The 18,876-nt window shown below is 37.8% G+C and overlaps 1 protein-coding gene and 1 long non-coding RNA gene across 3 annotated transcripts; one reads left to right on the top strand and one right to left on the bottom strand.

Moving 5' to 3' along the window:
* Positions 1-1,387: 1,387 nt before the first annotated feature.
* ino80c (INO80 complex subunit C) lies at positions 1,388-11,315 on the bottom strand. Of its 2 annotated transcripts, none has more exons than XM_041244973.1 (5): positions 10,989-11,315; positions 6,312-6,425; positions 4,240-4,351; positions 2,869-2,936; positions 1,388-2,419 (listed from the first exon to the last, which is right to left on the bottom strand). In XM_041244973.1, exons 1-5 carry the CDS (start codon positions 11,223-11,225, stop codon positions 2,288-2,290), a joined length of 663 nt encoding a protein of 220 aa, XP_041100907.1. In that variant the 5' UTR covers positions 11,226-11,315; the 3' UTR covers positions 1,388-2,287. The 2 variants fall into 2 exon arrangements, with proteins under 2 accessions (XP_041100907.1, XP_041100908.1); XM_041244974.1 differs by having other exon boundaries at positions 6,312-6,422.
* A 33-nt stretch (positions 11,316-11,348) lies between these two features.
* On the top strand, positions 11,349-17,070 carry LOC121312957. The gene is made up of 3 exons (XR_005949917.1): positions 11,349-11,429; positions 14,206-14,297; positions 16,848-17,070. It is a non-coding gene; the product is annotated as an uncharacterized LOC121312957 (long non-coding RNA).
* The last annotated feature ends 1,806 nt before the right edge of the window (positions 17,071-18,876 follow it).

Below are 18,876 nucleotides of genomic sequence, written 5' to 3'. Positions count from 1 at the left end.
AACCACATACTGCATGAGCAGGGGGGGGTGTGGTGACATCATGGAAAAAGGGCAGGCAACTTAAAAATTGGAGATGAAAACTTTGGTCAAACAATATCAAAGTGTTCTTTTTCTGAGCTCTGTGCTCGTGAGAATTTGAACCCAGCATCTGTAGTGTAATCCTGATTGGAGACTGCCTGTAAAGCCTTTACCTACTGATTGACCAAAACGCTCTGAATCTATTACACCTCAAAAGTGGATGGTAAGCATATATTCATTGCCTGAACTACAGACGTCTTAAGTATGAGTAGAATTAATATAGCCATGATGTAAGTTGGTTTAGTTAGATTAGTGTGCCTGACTGAAAGCAGTAACTGGTTTGAGTTGTTTCTCGTTCGATTGTTCTTTAAATATTTGTATGATATTTTACAACATGATACAACATTGTTAGAAACTTAAATCGTGAAACACTTGTATTATTGCGGCAGTAGTATTTCTAATTAGGAAGAGTTTCGGATAAAACATTTTTAAAATGTTGTAATATTACCACTACTGTGCTTCTTTAAATATAGTCTCTCAAAAAGGAGATTGTTATCCTAAATACAAGTATAGTGTCTGTCTCTCGTAATGTTTAGTGGATTCAGTGTCTTCATTTCGCTCGGGCCCAGTGCATGAAAATTTACCCACTAGGAGTACTGCTCCCTCCTGAGTTTTACTTTCATAAGACTCGAACGTGACAAAGTCAGTATAAAAACACAGGACAGAAATTATCCACAAACATGAGATACTTCAGCTGGAAATCAAGCACTTTTTGTTCACATTAACACCGAGAAAGAAAAAAATCAGGAGAAATCTGATCTTTAAGTAAGGGTCTGTATTTTTTTTTTTTTTAAGCGCCTATATGGAAATTTGTTGAGTTCCAACTTACAGTAGAAATGCCTTTGTGAAACTTGGACTACCCAATGTTAATTTAGCTAAGTAAGCCTGTGAAAACAGCTGTAAGTCAAAATGTTGTCTACTTTATTAATAACGCAAGCAAAGTACACCTAAACTTAACACACACACAAAATATATGCCATTTCATCTTCAGACATGTTCTTACCACATGGGTCTGCATCAGTTCACAGCTCCTCTTTTGCAAGCACATTACATCCATACTGGAATTCCCTTTCTTCACCAGTTATTAGACGTATCATCAGCCACAAAAAGGAGGAAGCACCTTCCTTTCAGACATACAGGAATATCATGTGTACAGACACACAAATATATTTGTCTCCATCTCTATGTATTAAGTTTGTATTCAGAAACAAGCCAGAATAAAAAAAGTTCATAATTATAGTTTTAGTATTACATATTTACACTTTTTTTTAAATTTTAAAACGACTTGAGAAAGTCAGCAATTTTTAAAAAAAAAAAAAAACAATAAATGCCAAAAAATGTGTGCAAACTATTCACTGAAAGAAATGATGAGGCGCAAACTTGCTTGCTGAATGTTTTATAGCCCTCATAATTCATTTTTTGCAGTACAATTTGTGATGTCAAATCTTTACCTACAAATGTCAGATCTTGTCTGAATGAATATTGGGGGTAAGGTTTTGCCAATCATTGGAAAAATAAATTAGCCACACTGTTCCAAATGTAAAATGTAATACCCATTGAACTGCAAATCATAGTTAAAAGCAAAAAGGCAGCTATATAAAATAGGAAAGCTTACCTTATCAGTCAAACACATCTGAAAAGATGAGCTCTTCTGCCATCAAAATAGAATTACTACAATTAAAGCTGGGTAGCAAATTACTTAATAGCCCACAGCAGGAAAATGTAGCTTTCCTGCAGCTGAACTCTGCTGGCTCACTGTTTGTGTTCAATTGAGGTCACCACATTACCAAAATGATATTGTGGCCCTGGACAGAGTCCAAAGTAGAGCGACCAGACTAACCCAAAGCTTAAAAGGAAAGACTTACAAAGATATGTTGAAGAAACTGAACCTATTGAGAGCAGAACTAAGAATTAAGGTGGGGGTTGAAAGGAGTTTACAAAGTTAACCCTAACCAATACTTTAACCACAGCACAGAACAGAACAAGAGGACACAAGGAGGGTAGGAAACATTTCTTCACACAGGAGAGCGGTGAGGGAATAGAATGCGTGACCTTGCTAGGAGATGATTCTGAATAACTAGAATCCTTCAAGACCATGACAAAGTTTTGAGGTCAGTCATCTAAGAATTATACTGAAGGACTAAATGGCCTTCTATTGTTCATACACTTTTTTATGTTCAAATACTGTAAATGAATGGTCCTGCCCCGATCACGGGACAATGCATGTTGCCTTTCGTAAAGTGAGATATCCAGTCACAACATCAGCAGGGAGCATCCTGATGTAGGAGAACTCTTCCGTGGTGCTGAATCTCAGCTTGCTCTGGGGGTCCGTGTAACTGGCCTGCAAAGTCAATCAATACAGTGACACATTATCATCAGGGGAGTTGACTCCACAAGTGCTCATTGTTCACTTAAAGAGCAAGTATCTTCCAATGATCCTTTTTATATATTTCCCCTTAGTGCTTTACATTGTTTGCAATTATTTTAAGTGGTTCTTGGATACTCCAATAGTAAGGTATTACTATTTATTTCTAATTCAATCGTAACGTGTGGTCACAGCAAACGTGAAACCCAGTTTATATTGTGAATTATGCCTACACGACAATCATGATATAATGTGGGTTCAATTGTATATATAAAAAAGGTTTTGTTTTAACGGAACAAAATCATTCATTTTCAGCTGAAGGCTGCTTTAGAAGACAAAAACACAGGGTATCCGTGTCAAAAAAAGGAAGACTGTCACAATCATGCAGTGAATGCAAGCCCCGTAACATGGAAAGTTGTACTCACAGGAAGTCCTGAAATATCAGAGTACTTCTTAGTTGGTTTGAAGGAGGGCGGGGCATCAATATTATAGTCTGGAATTTGAAAAAATAAATTAGTAGAAACATTTACATAAAAAAGTTGCTTTTAGAATGGAAAGGCAAGGCTCTATCATTTTGTAAGGGTCTATACACCAGCAAGTTAACAAAAAAAAAACACAAAAAAAAAATACATACTTTACTGTAGAATGTAAAATCAAATCAAGGAGAGATTTTTTTTATGGTGGTTGATGTTGGAGAATACAGTGGATTTTATTGTACATTAAAACTCTACCCTGTTTTTTTTTTATTTTCAGATACCGGTCAGGTTTCTAGTACACAGGCGGGTCTGGGTCCACCATTTGCCCTGCTTCAATTCCTTTTTCCAAAAGCATGTATTCTAACACTCCTCCCTTGATGTCTGAGCTGCAGAGGCTTGGAGGCTTGGATACCTGGACATTGCCTGCAGGGAAAGTACCTTAACAATACATCCTAATTCTACAAGCCTCTAGCAGGTCTGGAGTAGAGATATGCTCTATGAAAGAATTACATATAAAATATCCATAAGGTCAGTTTTGAAATACAGTCAGCACTCACATATCTGACCATGTAAGATTTTTACTTCACTGACAGTTAAACGCGTGACACATCTGATTGTTTCATTTTGGCCCGTTCCAACCCTTGTCCGTTTTTCAGGGAACACAAAAAAGATGTAATATAAAAAATACATATCTAAAAGGACTGTTTTAAAATAAGTAGGCTTCCATTTAGATGTACTGTATTTGATCATAGAGTTTATGCAAATACAGGCTGAAATGCTAGATTGAATGACAGTTAATTAGCTGTTCCAACTGTAGCTGGTTCATGCATTTATTAGTCTCTGCGTAAAACAGAGCTTGCTTTTTTTCAGTTTGAAATAGCAGGGTTAACCTCATTTACCCCCTCTTTTTTAACTAAAGAGATTTCATTATTTTAACAAGTCAGAGTGTTATCACTAAAAGTTGGCATAAGAATATTTCTTCAATAATGCAATATGTTCTTCTGTAGTAAGGAGACTACAGAGTACAAGAGTGTTAACATGATTTCCACACTTTTGGCTAAGTAACCCCTCTTTCAACCCATATTAAACAAAGTATTGAATAAAGGAATTATATCAAAGTGCTTGACTGCAGAGGACTGTTGGGTGACTGTGGCTTTTAAACAGGCCTGTACTTCCTGTATGTGGACAGGGTGCTGTACCCTGCTTAAGCTCTTGACGAAGTCAAACACTACCAGCTGAGATCAATTATCTGATAATTCATGTATTAATTCATGGATTAAGTGAACACTGTATCAAAGTAAGAGTCTGTAAGCAGCTTACAATTTGGATCGTTTAGTTGCCATGGCAATGCCCTCTCGGCAGTGATAATTTGTTTCAGGTTCTTCCAGGTCCTGTTCTTTTTGCCTGCGGCTGCACCACCAATCCCAGAGTGCTGCGCAGAGAGAGACAATGAAAGATATATATATATATATATATATATATATATATATATATATATATATATATATATATATATATATAAATGAGAGAGCGAGAGAGAGAGAGAGAGCAAGATTATATATGTTTTTATTATTAAAATAGCAACTGGGCTCAGGTCAAAAGTGAGCTTGCTGTATTTGCCAATTTTAATACCAATGTACTTAAAAGTAGTTTCTCATAATCGCACTGTACCTGAAAGGTTACAGATATTTATATAAAATGTGAAAGCTTATTGGATAACAACAATTGCAGTCACAAACATCTATGGGGGCTGAGACTGCAAATTTGTGACAGACGGACGGACAAACAGCCAGCACATACAGGATCTCACCCAGTGTGATTCTACCGTCTCTGCTTTTCAATTTGACATCATGACATCTTTTATTATTATTTGTGTATTTGTATGAATTGTAACCTCCTGCATCTTCACTCAAAATAACTCAGGTGATAAATGATTCCAGCTCATTTTTTTTTTTATTTAAAGCAGCCAAATCATGCTGTGATGTCAACTGATTTACCAAAATCCTGCTTCTCGGGGTTCTGCTTATTAAATTCTTTCACAGTTTAGTAGTCTGTGCACTCTGTCTTCCCAGAAGGCAGACTGTGTTGTTTACATTTGAGATTTTACTAAATGAATGCAGACTGCATGCAGCAAATGTTAACACAAATATATAGCTCTTAGGGATGAGCAAATAGTATAATCCCTTTGATAAGTAAACAATAACATTTTGAACAAAATGGTTTTCATATATCTATTAGGGATAAGTGTTGCAGGGGGACTGGCTAATGGTTACATTGTGGTGTATCAAAGAAGACATTCGTCATCAAGTTGAACTTTTTTCAGGTAAAAAGCCACTGTTGGAGTGAAATACTATATTAATAAAGAGCAAGCAGCTTCTCTTGGGTTTTTATGGTATTTTCAATAGTCCGGAGTACCATTTCATAAGTTAGTTTTATTGTTTTTTTGGAGTTCTTCATTTAGGTAAGCGACTCATGGCATAATAAAGCATGCGTATACTGATGGATGAGTAACTAATCACAATGCCAGTGTTGGCAATTTGCTGGTACGAAAACATAAAATGGATTGATCAAATGCATGCAACAGAAGTTTACACAGAGTAAGTGATGCCGGAGGGGAAAAGCTTGAACTTGCCTTAATCTACTGTTATTTTTAGGGTCCATGGGGACCCTTATCCGCTGATCGTCTCCCTCCCTCTGTCACACCCTACATGGTGAACTGTGGCAAAGTGGTAAGTGAGTGCAGGTGAAGGCAATGGTTTTGGTATCACAGTAAACAATCTAACCATTTACCAAGGACGAACAGACAAAACACACAAGCACCGTGCTGGTCCTCCAGCACAATGTAGCAATTGCCTTTCTTTACTTTGTCTTTATTTTAATTTTCTCCTCTCCACACCCGTTCTCAACTCACCAAACACACAACCCCGACTGAGTGAAACATGCATCTATATATACACTCTTGTACCAGGATTCAATTACTAATTAATTATTCACTTGAATCCCAGCACATTAACTAATTTGTGCAACCCCGTGCTCACATACTATTAAATACTTTAAATGCATGTGAAGTGCAATCCCTGTGCATAAATACACTATATATTTTAAATCACTCATGCTACACACACCCATTTATATCCCGTTCACCAATACCTATACACCAACATTAACACACCACACGCAACATATAACACAAAATACACACTGGGGCAGAGCACACTGCCACATGAACACATTCACTTCCTTGACTTAGCACCAATGTTCAAACTTTTATCGTACACTCTTAGCATCCAATACACATTTTGAATCTCGAGTTTAAACAAATGTTTTGATTCTTTTACAAGGACACCCAGTATGTGTGTGCACTGGTTATTACTGAGAAGTGTTGTACTTACTACAAAGTCTGGGTCCTTGAAAGGTAGTGGTTTGGCTGTTGGTTCAACTGGTGCTGTGCTGGGATCTGCAGCCATGGTTTTAACTTCTCCAGATGGATCCACGGTCAATGGCTGCTGGGAAAAAATAAATAAATAAATAAATAAATAAATAAATAATATTAAAAGACTCTTATGCAATAACTTTTCTAAAACGGACATGAAACATTACAAGCAAAAAAGGCCCTGTCTACACTATGCCTTTAAACCGTATCAGTTGCCTTTAAACTGGCTTAAAAGTGCTAAATACAGCGTCTACAATACACAGCATTTAATACCACACTCGAGACCACCTTGCGTTAAAACGTGGCAAGTCATGTACTGAGCTTGTTCGGGCATGAACAAATTATTTTAGCTTAGAAAATAAGGAAATGTCCATCTGATCGGGGTATGATGTATTGAGTTTGGCCCTTAAAGTTACTAAATTCCCTCCACCTCACCCCCACCCCCCTGCCACATTCAGCAAATCGATGACTAAGTGATGAGCAACACATTGGGTAGTGATTTGTGAAGTCATCAATCACAGCACTTCCGAATCAATGTACTCTTAAATTAGAGCCTTGTATGGCTGAAAACGGTGTAATAAAACTTTTTAAATGATTATCATAAGAGATGTGCCCTTTAAGTGCAATAGGCTTTAAAAGGTATGGGGCGATAGTTAGATCATAACAACAACTCTGATCAGTATTTGTTTAGTTTTTGCCGAACGCCTACAACCCTGTGTTGGCTAGTTAACGAATTCCTTCCATGCCATTTTTCTTGACTGTTCTACCACTGCATGTCATGGATGGTATCAACAAGGGTGTTTTTCTATTGTTTATTTACTTTTGTGAAATGATTGCACCTCACCACGGTTCGTTGCCCCTTTAAGACAGGACCCAAGACACAGAAATTGATTTTTCCAGCGCTTGCATGCTATTTTTTTTAAATACAAACACAAAACAACAAAATAACAAACACCTAGCTCTACAAGGGCACTAACTACACACAAGCAGGAACCTAACTAAAACAGGACAGCTAAGCCGTTTACCTGTAACACCAAAACACGTTCACACAAAACAGGCTTTTACACACTACCTTTAGTTACGGTTAAATTCACCAACAACCGGGCTCCAAGCACACTGGCTGCTTCCTCTAAATACTCGAGTGTATTGAACCGAACATTGTTTAAACAAAAGTTTAATTGGGGGTGGGGTGGGATGATGTAACCAAATCTGCCAAAAATATTATTATTTTTGTATTTTCTTTTTTATTTAAAATAATGCTAATGACCTTATCTATTCGTGATATGCTGTTTTTATTCCAATGAAGAGGCTTCCAAGCCTATTTTATCATAGGGATGCAGTACAGTACACTGTAGTTGTGCAAACATTTTAATATTCTGTGTATTTTTCTTTTTGTAACACATTTCATGTATCAATATTAGCATTATACTCTTGAACAAGTACAATAATTCTCACAATTGATACTGTCTTTGGCTTTATGGTGCATATTATGAAATATTGTATCAGTGTTTTCATAGTGTTTTGGTACTTTGGACTGCAGTGAAGTTCAACGGGCGGTCAACATGTTGGTTAGGCTTCATAAAGTGAAGGATCCTGAAAGGGCCAAAGAGTGTAATTTGATTTAGTGTCAAAATTAAATGACTCGACTCAGTCACATTTATGACAATCTCACGTGAGGGGAGTCAGGAAATATACCCACTAAAAATATACTTTCCTTGATGAAACACAAATGGCACTTTGTTGCACTAAATGACACTCTCACACCATTAAAGCCAGGGCCAACTAACGTTGCTTACATCTACATGTTAACATTCCTACATAGCGTGAACAGGTATACTATAAACACTATTTTACCTCCAAACTTTATTATATAGCTGTAGCCAATATAACATATCCAATGTTGAGTCCTTGGTATGCAGTCCACACAGGCAGCATGCATATACATAACTTCTCTAATGCAACTATTATATATTCTATCCATCTGTTTAAATGCAGGAGCACAATCCCATGTAAAAATGTAGATTCCACAAACTGAATTACATATTTCTTAAAGTAGTTACGGTCTGTAGTAACTGATGAACACAACAAATGGTTCTGAAATGTATACACTGAAATAAATAAATAAACTGGTACATAAACGAGGCCTGATATTTTGCATACAGGGGTATCTTAAAAGTGCCCTAAAAATGAGCATGGAATGTAAAAATGAAACACTGTTGTGGAAGCTGATTCACATGGGTACTTCAAGAAATGGCTTGATGAAGTTCTTGCTTGGATCAAAATTGGATTAATTTTTATTATTATTTCCTTTCAATCACCTCGTTACTGAGCGACTACTGTATTGCGTGCTGAGAAACTGACAGCACCAGATGGGATGACAGGAGGAAAAAAAAAAATCTCAGCTGGTCCCCTTGCCGACCATGAAGCTCTGCCTGAAATTGACACCGATTACACAAATAAAATGTTTATTTTATTGTTCATTAGGCTACATGTGCTATTTACAAAAATGCTGTCTGGTTTGTGGGGCTGGGGGATACAGCCTGTGAGTGATTAAATAACTATGAATTATCACCTACAATAATGAATGTACTCACACATGCACAGCCTTCACTTATGTCCCAATTTAAAGATAGTACATTTGACTGTAACCCTCGGGATGAAACTGTTAGCTAGGTGGCAACTTTTTTTTAATGAGCAGTAGGAGAAAACCGCTTCAGCAAGTATAGTAGAATCTGCCAGAACTGACAGACGCTCTACTACATTGGACGCTAATGAGAGCATAAAAAATGCAAAAGAAAAATGAGGGAAACGCGGGAAATGAGGGAAATTTCTTTTCAAGAAATCTGGGGGACTTTGGATAAATGGATTTGAATATGTGAAGGCTCGCCTTCCGGTATATTTCTGGAAACGCTGAGGTTTCTCCACAATTGAAATACTGGTATGCAAGATAAATACAGTTTTGCTATTAAAATGATACTATAATACTGTATTGGTATAAGAAAAAGGGTGTTTTAAAAAAGTAATTTCAGCTTCCAGTCACTTCAAATATGCTGAAAATAATGTAAACACCGAGCTACAGACAGCAAGTCCCAAACTTTAAACATGTTACTGTTGTTTATAGGTAAGAACTCAACTTTATTATGAATATATTGAATGCACTGTCTTCTAGCATTGTGACTCCATGCCCTTCCTGGATGACTGACTTCCGACTGACCCTGGAATGAAATGCCAAACCATCCAGTACAGGGCACACTGTTCCTGTTATACAGCGCCCACACATCGGGAGGGAGATTGTTGACTAGGATTCATTTGCGCTCTGTCACAGCTGTCCATCAAGGAAAGACTGATCACAGATGACACAATTGTCGATGTTCACGGGCAAAATCACGGAATCAAAAGAATAACACAGAATCTAGTGCGTAACAAAAAGATATATAATACATTTCTCTTTGCACTTCACCAGAAGTTACTTTGCATGCACAATACTGTAGCTTTTAAAACATTCAAACAGCTTTGTAACTTGCATACTGGGCAATCTTTTTATGTCAAATATCAATCTAAAGGATCACTGTTTGAACAGAATTTGACAGGTCTCTCAAGTACTATTATAAACCACAGTCACAACCAGTATTAAATATTCAGATAGCATTGAAGATTAGTTATGTATTTATTTTAACTGCCGTTGCTGATTGAAGTTTACTTAGACTTATTTTAGAAAAAAGATAAAAAAAAGATTTTAAAAAATGACTTTTGTGAACACATTTTTCTTGGCTATCAACAGCTCAAACAAAACAATAAAAAATACAACTACAAACAGCAACAAATGGGAGGATTAGAAAAATGTAAATCTCTCAGAAACACATACAAGTGAAAAATATTCTGTTGCAATTTGTTTTGGGCTATACAACAATTTGAATGGACTATGTTACAGCACAATGCTTTGAGATCAATACAAAAATCTATACAAACACAAAATTAAATAAAACCCTGCACTTACTCAATAAAACTTTAAATGTTAGCCTACTGATGCTTGAGAGGGCCAAACACCTACATTTAACCAAAAGAACCCTACATTTAAAATCATTAAAATGTCAATAACCAAAAAAAATGTAAGATAATGAAAGAAAGATAATGCTGCTTAAATTCTGGCAGTTAAAAATCCAGAACTTCTAACTGTTCTGCTTGTGACAGCATAATTTATCATAGCAGTGTGAAAGAAAGAGGGAAAGAGGGTGCTGGCTGACAGAGAAATTGCAACCACTCTCCAATCGCAATTCGAAGAAGTCAAATGCTATTCTAATTAACGTTAGTCAAGGATGACTGACTACCCACAGCTTGATTACTAAATCTGAGAGTGCAAGAGGCATTTTCAACTTGGTACTAAAAAATAAATTAAATAAATTAAATAAAATAAACGTATTATTTTTTATCTTAACAGAGGCTAATCTAGATACTGTTATTCATTTTAATCCCCAAGCCTGGGTAATAACATCACTAAATAATACTGTAAATACAAGTTCTAGGGCGACACTATAAGAACTGACCACTGATTAGATAATTTAAAAATCCTTCATATCCTAACCTTTAATTTTCCGTTAAGGGAGATTGTTGTCTCTGAAATGCAAGCGTACTGTACCTGCTGCGACTCCGTGCTAGTGGTAAATGTGAGTTTTTTCTTCTTGTTATTGATGAACGCTGCAGCAGCTCCAACGCCGTTGTTTGCAGGACTCGCCGGTCGCTTCTTCCCCCGACCCTGGGACACCAAGTTTGCGGGTGGTTTGATACTGGAATTGGGAGACGCAGGAGTTATCAGACTTGTCGTTCCCGGCACCGCTGATAACGACACCTGAGCCGGGGAACAAATCTCATCCATTTATATAATCTGAGGAGTGATAAAGTACTGTATCGATTTAAAAAAAATTACAGATTGTCAAATCGCATGCAGCTACCCTCTAACCGGAAATGCAAAATAAAAACAGAGACACGTCATCAGCCAGCGACTTTAAGAACAGCCCGCTTCTGATTTTTGAAAATATGTTTTCTTTTAATCTGATGGCCAGTCTTGTTTCTTAAATCGGTAAATGTGTTGTTTAATTTATTTCACAAATACTAATTGACAAAACGGTTTGCGTGGGACGCCAGCAAAGATATTATAGTATTACTCGAATTAATCAATTTATGCCACCTGTCAAATGTTCCTACTTTATCTTCCTGACGGCTGGAGGTGACGTTTGCCTTTTAGGCATTTAAATAGACCTACTTTATCTTCCCTTGCACTGTGCATGTATTTTTTTTTTTCTTGCAGACCGAGCATTCTCATAAGGCCACCATAAACGGGGCGATTTTTTAAGTGTTTGCTGTATAAGTTGCTGACTATTGTAACGACCCGGCGAGCTGGCACGAGTATTGTGTATGAGAAGTGTAGTGCAAACGGCTGAGACAGAGAATAACCGAAACAAATTAAGAGAAATACCAATTAAAGGGGTTTATTACTTTGGCGTCGACCGTAGTCGTCTTTATTTTCACACAACGCTACATTATCCTAGCGTGTCAATGCACTATTATCTGTTATATTAATTGTGTACGAAGTAGGACTAAGGTGAAAAAAAGTGCGCTAAAAACTTTTTTTTTTTTGCAGTGTACATTAATGTGAACAAAGAATCACAGTGTATTTTTTGTTACTGATAGCCTATACGCTAAAGTATGAAGAAAGTGCACTATAGCTGTAGATATTTATTTCAGTTTACGTACTTAATTATTTCAAATAGCATTTAATTGTGTATTTTTTAAACTGGACGCCTCGGTTTTTGTTTTTTGGACAACCTATTTGTCTCCTCCTGACCTGCCTGGCTTAGCGAGAGAGCAAGACGGACTATGCCTTTTTTAAATGTATTTTCTAATGATTAACCGGTAGGTCTGTCCGGCCTGGGCTTTTCACATCTTACACAATTTTTGTTCCTGGGTAGTAAGTGTTATTTCCTAATTGCTTATGCCTCAAAAGTATAGAAAATGGCTATTATTCCCCACAAACTTTGCTTTTGTGACCAAGACAGTGATATTTCAAAATATCACTATTTCCAATGGGAAAACGGGCAAATGTGTGTCTTTTCGTTCACATAAAGCCAGAAAAAAACAACATATGAAATGTAAATACAGTATAATCGTAAATGTCGAAAAACTACTCACTTCTAAATCTTTTGTAATCATTTTTATATTACTTTAGTATAAATACATGTTAATTTGGATTCATATGTTGTTTTTTTCTGACTTTATGTGAACGAAAAGACACACATTTGCCCGTTTTCCCATTGGAAATAGTGATATTGTGAAATATCACTGTCCTGGTCACAAAAGCAAAGTTTGTGGGGAATAATAGGCATTTGCTATATTTTTGAGGCATAAGCAATTAGGAAAGAACACTTACTACCCAGGAACAAAAAAAATAAAAATAAAAAAATAAATATTGTTACACGGTGAATATCAAAACCTCACCTGACATGTTAATCTCAGTGGCAATCTCTTCAGTTGCCTTACTGCTTTCATTTTGATCATGATACACGTATTATATAAACATATAATACATAAACATTTATCGTATTATATAAACATGGAGGATGTTTTTCATAGAGATCTATCAATTTATCAATGCACTCCCCGTTGGCACGTACAGACACAATTTCTCCAAGTTGTTTGAATGGCTTTTGCCATGTGACATGAACAGCCGCGCTTATTGGTTGATTCCGAGCGTCTGACGATTTGTAGTTTCTCGCAAATGAGCAGAGACGCGGGAACGAATTTCAAACCGGGGGTGTTGAAAATGAAAGGGAGGCATCGGCACCTTCGGGCAATATTTGAATATATGCAAAGCGCCGTTGTGTGCATTTCACCATCAAAATATGCACAGACCAAGTGAGTTTCATAAGAAACAGCGGCACAAAGTCTATAAAACAATAAGACAACGTATTAACTAAGTTGCAAATCAGATATACAGTCCTTGGATGTCTTTTTAAAATAAATACAAATAAAATACATTAATCTTCGGCACTGAAATGCTTTCATTCAATGCGGCACGTTTAATAGGTCTATTCACACATTATAAATTGTGCTGGTCTCTAAAGTATACAGATCAGACTTGAAAAAATGTTCCAGACACCCATGCTAATCGGGAGCGTTCCGCCTTTTGTACATTCGTTGTGTAGACCCATTGGGAAACAAAGTTACAATTTTAAAGGCAGTGCACGACTACTTGGCATTTGGTAGCAACTGTTTCTTATTAGTATAAGTATTATTAGTATAAGTATTGTGATCGGTGGGCCGAGGATGCAGATAATAATTAGGTACACTAAATTGGCGAGAAAAAATGGTGTAAAAAAATTGGAGGCGGCTAAATTTATAATAAATAAATAAATAAATAAATAATCTTTATTTTATATAGCGCCTTTCATAGTGGACCACCATCACAAAGAGATTTACAAGACAGTCAATTAATATAGTTCCCGTATGTACCAAATCCTGCGTGTTGTGAAAATGTAATTCAGGATTTTGGTAATTGTTCTAGGACTACCAATTGATAGATGCCTAAAATATACTATAATTTGATCAAATTCTCATACCTAGGTTCTAAAATGGACTGTCAAAATGCCATAACTTGGAAATTCTCTATTGAAAGTCTTCTGCTTCTGTGACTTCATCTCCACTTTGAGTCGCATTAGTGATACAAGTTATAATTAACAGTGGTAGAATCTATCTCTCATATATTAAAAAGACACTCCTTTTGTTCATTATGTTTTTGATTCCCTAAACAATAGAGCTAACATATGATATTCATAGCCTCCTTCTGCTTGTGGTAATAGCTGGAGCTAGTATGGCAGGAGGAGACTTGTGTGCTTGCAGCTGAAACGACCCACAGGGAATGGAAAGCCTACATGGTTGAGAGCACAGAAAGGTAAACTATATAAGACATTCGTGAACTGTCACCCAGAGATCACATTTTTTGTAGAAAATTGAATATCTGTAAGATGTAGCCTACTCATTTCTGCTGCTCGTTGTATAATAATATTAAGTGACCAGCCCTGTGGCATCTCTCATTTTTGAGAGTGTTTCATGGCTTTATTGTTTTTTTTTATATACACATCTACTTGACACAGGAACATCACCCCAAAGGATATAAACGTTAACTGAAGTGTGAAGTATTTCAAATGTATCCACTTTGTTAACAGTCAAGAGTGCAAGACGACACTCTCAGCAGAATTACTAGGAAGTGTTGAAGTCGGCGCTCATAAGGTACAATGGGAATATGGCTTTTAATTAAAATGAATATTGCTGCCAAACTGTATTCTGGCTCAAATGTATACCTTGCTAAGCGTTTCTGAAGAGGAGAGGAACTTACTTTTTGGTTGAGTGCTTCACAGAAACATATTTTCCACAGTTCTTTATAAACAGAACTTATTTATAAACAGCTTGTGACAGAGTAATGTCATGGCCCAAGCTGTTCCCAGCAGGAAGCGAGAAGCTGCAGGTTAAGCACTATTGCGCACGTTTATTTAACAAAACTAGTAACTAGAAAAAAAACATTAACAAATAAACAGGCGCAGTGGCCAAAATAAAAGGTCTACACAAAGCTTACAAACAAACAGCACTGCAAAAGATACCTTCACCTTCTTACACACCTGTGGCTGGAGCCTCATTAACCATTAATTATTCAATTATGGCTCCATCTACATTACCACTTTTTTTCTGGCAGGGAGAAATTTAACCCTCTCCCTGACAACCCAATATTCCCTACACACACCCATTTCCGCCCTGCCCCACAGCTGCTGTAGCTAAAACAGTGTAAGGAAGGTACAGTTAATTCTCAAGTTACTGGTACATATATATATATATATATATATATATATATATATATATATACTATATATATATTATATATATTATATATATAATATATTAATATTATATATTTAGTATCGCCTTTAATTTTAATATATAAATTACCAGTTTGGAATATAGAAAGATTAATCTAATCTTGATCATATTTGCTGCAACAAAGAATTTCATACATTGCATTACACTTCCAGGATAAATGTCAGTTTAGAAAGCACAAGACAGTATGTTCTAGACAGTACCAGAATTAACTGTAACTACAACTTTTTATATGATTCTCTCAATGTTTTCGTTGTTGCTCAGCCTGTGTAGCCAACAGTATATCTCTGTGACCTGTCTGTTAAGGTTCTTTAGCAATTTAGCATGCATGTGCTATTTACTGTATTAGTATCCCATGTATTTAATAGGGTTAACCATGGTTTTTATAACGCTTTCTCAAACCTGTATGTGATTTATCATGCTTGCATTTATAGTTTTATAAGGGATTGAAGTTAAAAGATATAAACAGACTAAAATATAGGCTATAAGGTAATACACAGGAAGCCTGTGAAGTTTAATTAAAAATGAGTAATGGGGTCAGAGTACTTCTTGTGGGTTAGAATTATAAGATATCAGATTGACTTATCCTATTTACAGGAAATGAAAAAGGGTGTTATAACATTAAAACCAAGATTCATTTTAGTACTACTACAGACCATGGTTGAGCGTTTATGGCTGAATAAACTCATTAACTATAAAGTAATCAGCAATAATCAATGTGAAAAGCAGAATGAGGGCATTAATTTATCCTCAGTTTTGCATCTCGTTTCCATTATTTCACAGTCTTAATTTTAGCCTATGGAACGGTAGAATGCTGTTGAGCAACAACTCTTCTGAAGCACTCTTAAGAAGCAATTCACTTTTCTTTCCCAATGCCTTCAGAAGTAAGAAAGCCTGTCCACTTCTTATAGTCAGCTCAATAATGCTAGCATCTTATTCTACATTAATTATTCATGAGTCTTGATGTAGCATTAGGACTTGCAAAATTGGTGTCATCTCAGGGCAGATGAAGTGCTTATTGCTTAGTTATAACAAGCAATCTGTATGTGCAGTCAGGACCAGAAGCTTTCCAGCATTGAGTCAATGAAGATGGCAGCTGAATATGGCTCAAGATTTTATATATATATATATATATATATATATATATATATATATATATATATACCCCCCTTTTTTGCTCTGTTCTTTAAATGATGTATAAAATTGCTGTTGCAGGGTGTGATAAGGAGAGAAAGAATCAACGTTGTAAATCTCCTTCCTGATCAGAAAGGACGTTGTGTAAGGTTGGCATTACGCTTCCGCATAGACGGGCCGACTTGGCGGTGGGCGGAAACAGGAAGTCGGCCATCTTGGTGGGGGCACGAGGCTGTCAGTACACGAAGTGACTCATATGCGATCAGCTACGGGTCAAGCAGCGATTGGTTACACCGGGGTGCCGAGCTGATTGCAGGGAGGAATTGGGTGGTACAAAGGGGACGCAGCTACGCAGGTACAGCCCCTTGCGCTGAGAATGTAACCTATGGCTGGAGCGTTGTTTCTTTTATTACATGTTGTTTTGTTTTGTGTATTGCAGAGGAGGAGTAGAGACGCAGGAGCTGCCGCTATCAAGCCAGCACACACCCCTGAGCACTTCCTTCACTACGCAAGCAAAACACCAGCACCACGACTCCCAGGATTTAAAGAAAACTTTTTTGTGCACTGTGGTCCTGGATTGGGAATTTATTGTATATTTTAAGCCCACCGTGTACCCCCGATACCATCGCTGGTAGAGGGGCGACCCTTTATGTTATTTATTAATAAACACAATATGTTTTTGGGAGAATCACTGTGTGGGCAGTCCTTGTATACAGCAAACCACTCGCATCCCGATCACACAGGGTTGATATCAAAATACAGTAGAGCAATCTGGTTCTAGGTATGGAATCCCATAATTTTCTATCCAAGCAACGAATGTGAAGGCTCCATCTCCAGACCAGGTTTGCATACATTTTTTTCTTTTCTTTTTATTATTTAATGCTCTCGCTCCTTCTCGCTCCTTCCGCCTCTTGGTACCACCTACTCCCCTATCCACTTCTACTCTTTTTTTCCTCTACTGCTCCCTACCATGACTAATTTTGATATCCTTGTAATTCTCTGCTCTAGTTCCCCTCTGGCTTCTGTTTTCTGGATTCTATTAGGTGACTTCAACATCCACCACTCCAACCCTCACCACTCTGCTGGATTTCATCCCCTTCTTCACTCCTTTGCCGCCTTCAACCTCACCCCCCCCCCCCCCCCCCCCCCCCCCACACTCACTCACTCACACAGCTGGCCGACCTCATCTTCACAAGGGACTGCTCCCCCCCAGCCCTCTCGGTCACTCCTCTCTATCTCTGATCTATCTGTCACTCCCATCCCTTCCTACTCTGCCGACCCTCTCTGTCACCTTCCATTGAAACCTCCATTCTCTCTCCCCCTCAGTCTTCTCCTCTGCTGCTCTCTTGTACCTACCCTTTATCGACTCCTCCAAACTCTGTAGACTCTGCTACCTCCACCGTCTCCTCCTGCCTCCACTCCCTTTCCCCCCTCATCTCTCCACCTCCCCGCCCAAGCTGTGGCTCTCCACCATACTCCGCTTGGCTTGTACTGAACTGCGCTCTGCTGAAAAAAAATGGAAGAAAACCAATCTCCCTGCTGCCGCTCCTCTCTTCCTTCTCTTCTACACTCACCTCTTCCAAATGTTCCTACTTCCACTTTATCATTAAATCTGTCAACATAGCATGCCAAGACCTGCACTGGGCAGAGCGTATAGAGCTCCAGCGCCCTATCAGAGTGGAAGGAGGTGGAAAGAAGCCTCCAAATCCACAGACTGATTGACATGGAATGCCGAGATAGTGTTTGGAAAAGGCAGGATCACTACGGAGCGTAAGCCTTGTCTTGGCCTCTGTAAAAATTAAACATGTTCTCACTAAGGAGAAACCCTGCATCCCAACAGTCACTTAAGCAATAACAGTTGAGCTCAGCTGAATGCGTAGGCTCAAATGGAGGCTTCAAGAGTCCATTGAGCACCATGTTTAGCCTCCATTGAGGAACAATGTCCTTCATAGGCAGCCGAAGCTGGTTAACCACTTTCAAAATGTTTTGCCCCACCAGTTGATCTCTTAAGGAAACAGAATCAATGTTGATATGGCAAGCTGAAATAGTTACCCAATAGACCTTTAATGTAGAGGGGGATTTCCACTCATCAAACAGGTCCTGCAAAAATTGCAATATGACTGCCACGGGACAGGTCGTGGGGTCAAAGCCCTTAGGCGAGCACCACATCTCCTCATACTGGGAACGCGTGGATGCTGCTCTGGCATTGTGTAGTGTGCCAATAGCCCTATTTGACAGACCCAGACAGCTCAGTGCTGCCATTCAGGGTCACGGCGCTTGGGCAGTTTGCACAGCTGGCCGCTTAGGAGCTTGTGGCGGGATGCCCATCCCTGTGCATAGTTTTTGTGTTTTATGTTGTATTTGGTGTGTATGTATTGGTGCACGGAAAGTGGGCTATGTAGCACAGGTGATTTCAAATGTATATTTGTATTTTAGCACAGAGGTTGCACAATCACTCCACATACAGA

Source organism: Polyodon spathula, chromosome 3 (genome assembly GCF_017654505.1).
Source record: "Polyodon spathula isolate WHYD16114869_AA chromosome 3, ASM1765450v1, whole genome shotgun sequence".
In the NCBI taxonomy this organism is placed as follows: Eukaryota; Metazoa; Chordata; class Actinopteri; order Acipenseriformes; family Polyodontidae; genus Polyodon; species Polyodon spathula.
This window is presented reverse-complemented; position numbering and strand designations above follow the sequence as displayed.

Coding starts and splice junctions, on each gene's coding strand:
- ino80c (XM_041244973.1), bottom strand. CDS start 11,225: ATGGATGAGATTTGTTCCCCGGCTCAGGTGTCGTTATCAGCGGTGCCG. Junction 4,352..6,311: donor TCAAGGACCCAGACTTTGTA/GTAAGTACAACA, acceptor CTCTCTGCGCAG/CACTCTGGGATTGGTGGTGC. Junction 2,420..2,868: donor CTGATATTTCAGGACTTCCT/GTGAGTACAACT, acceptor TTGACTTTGCAG/GCCAGTTACACGGACCCCCA.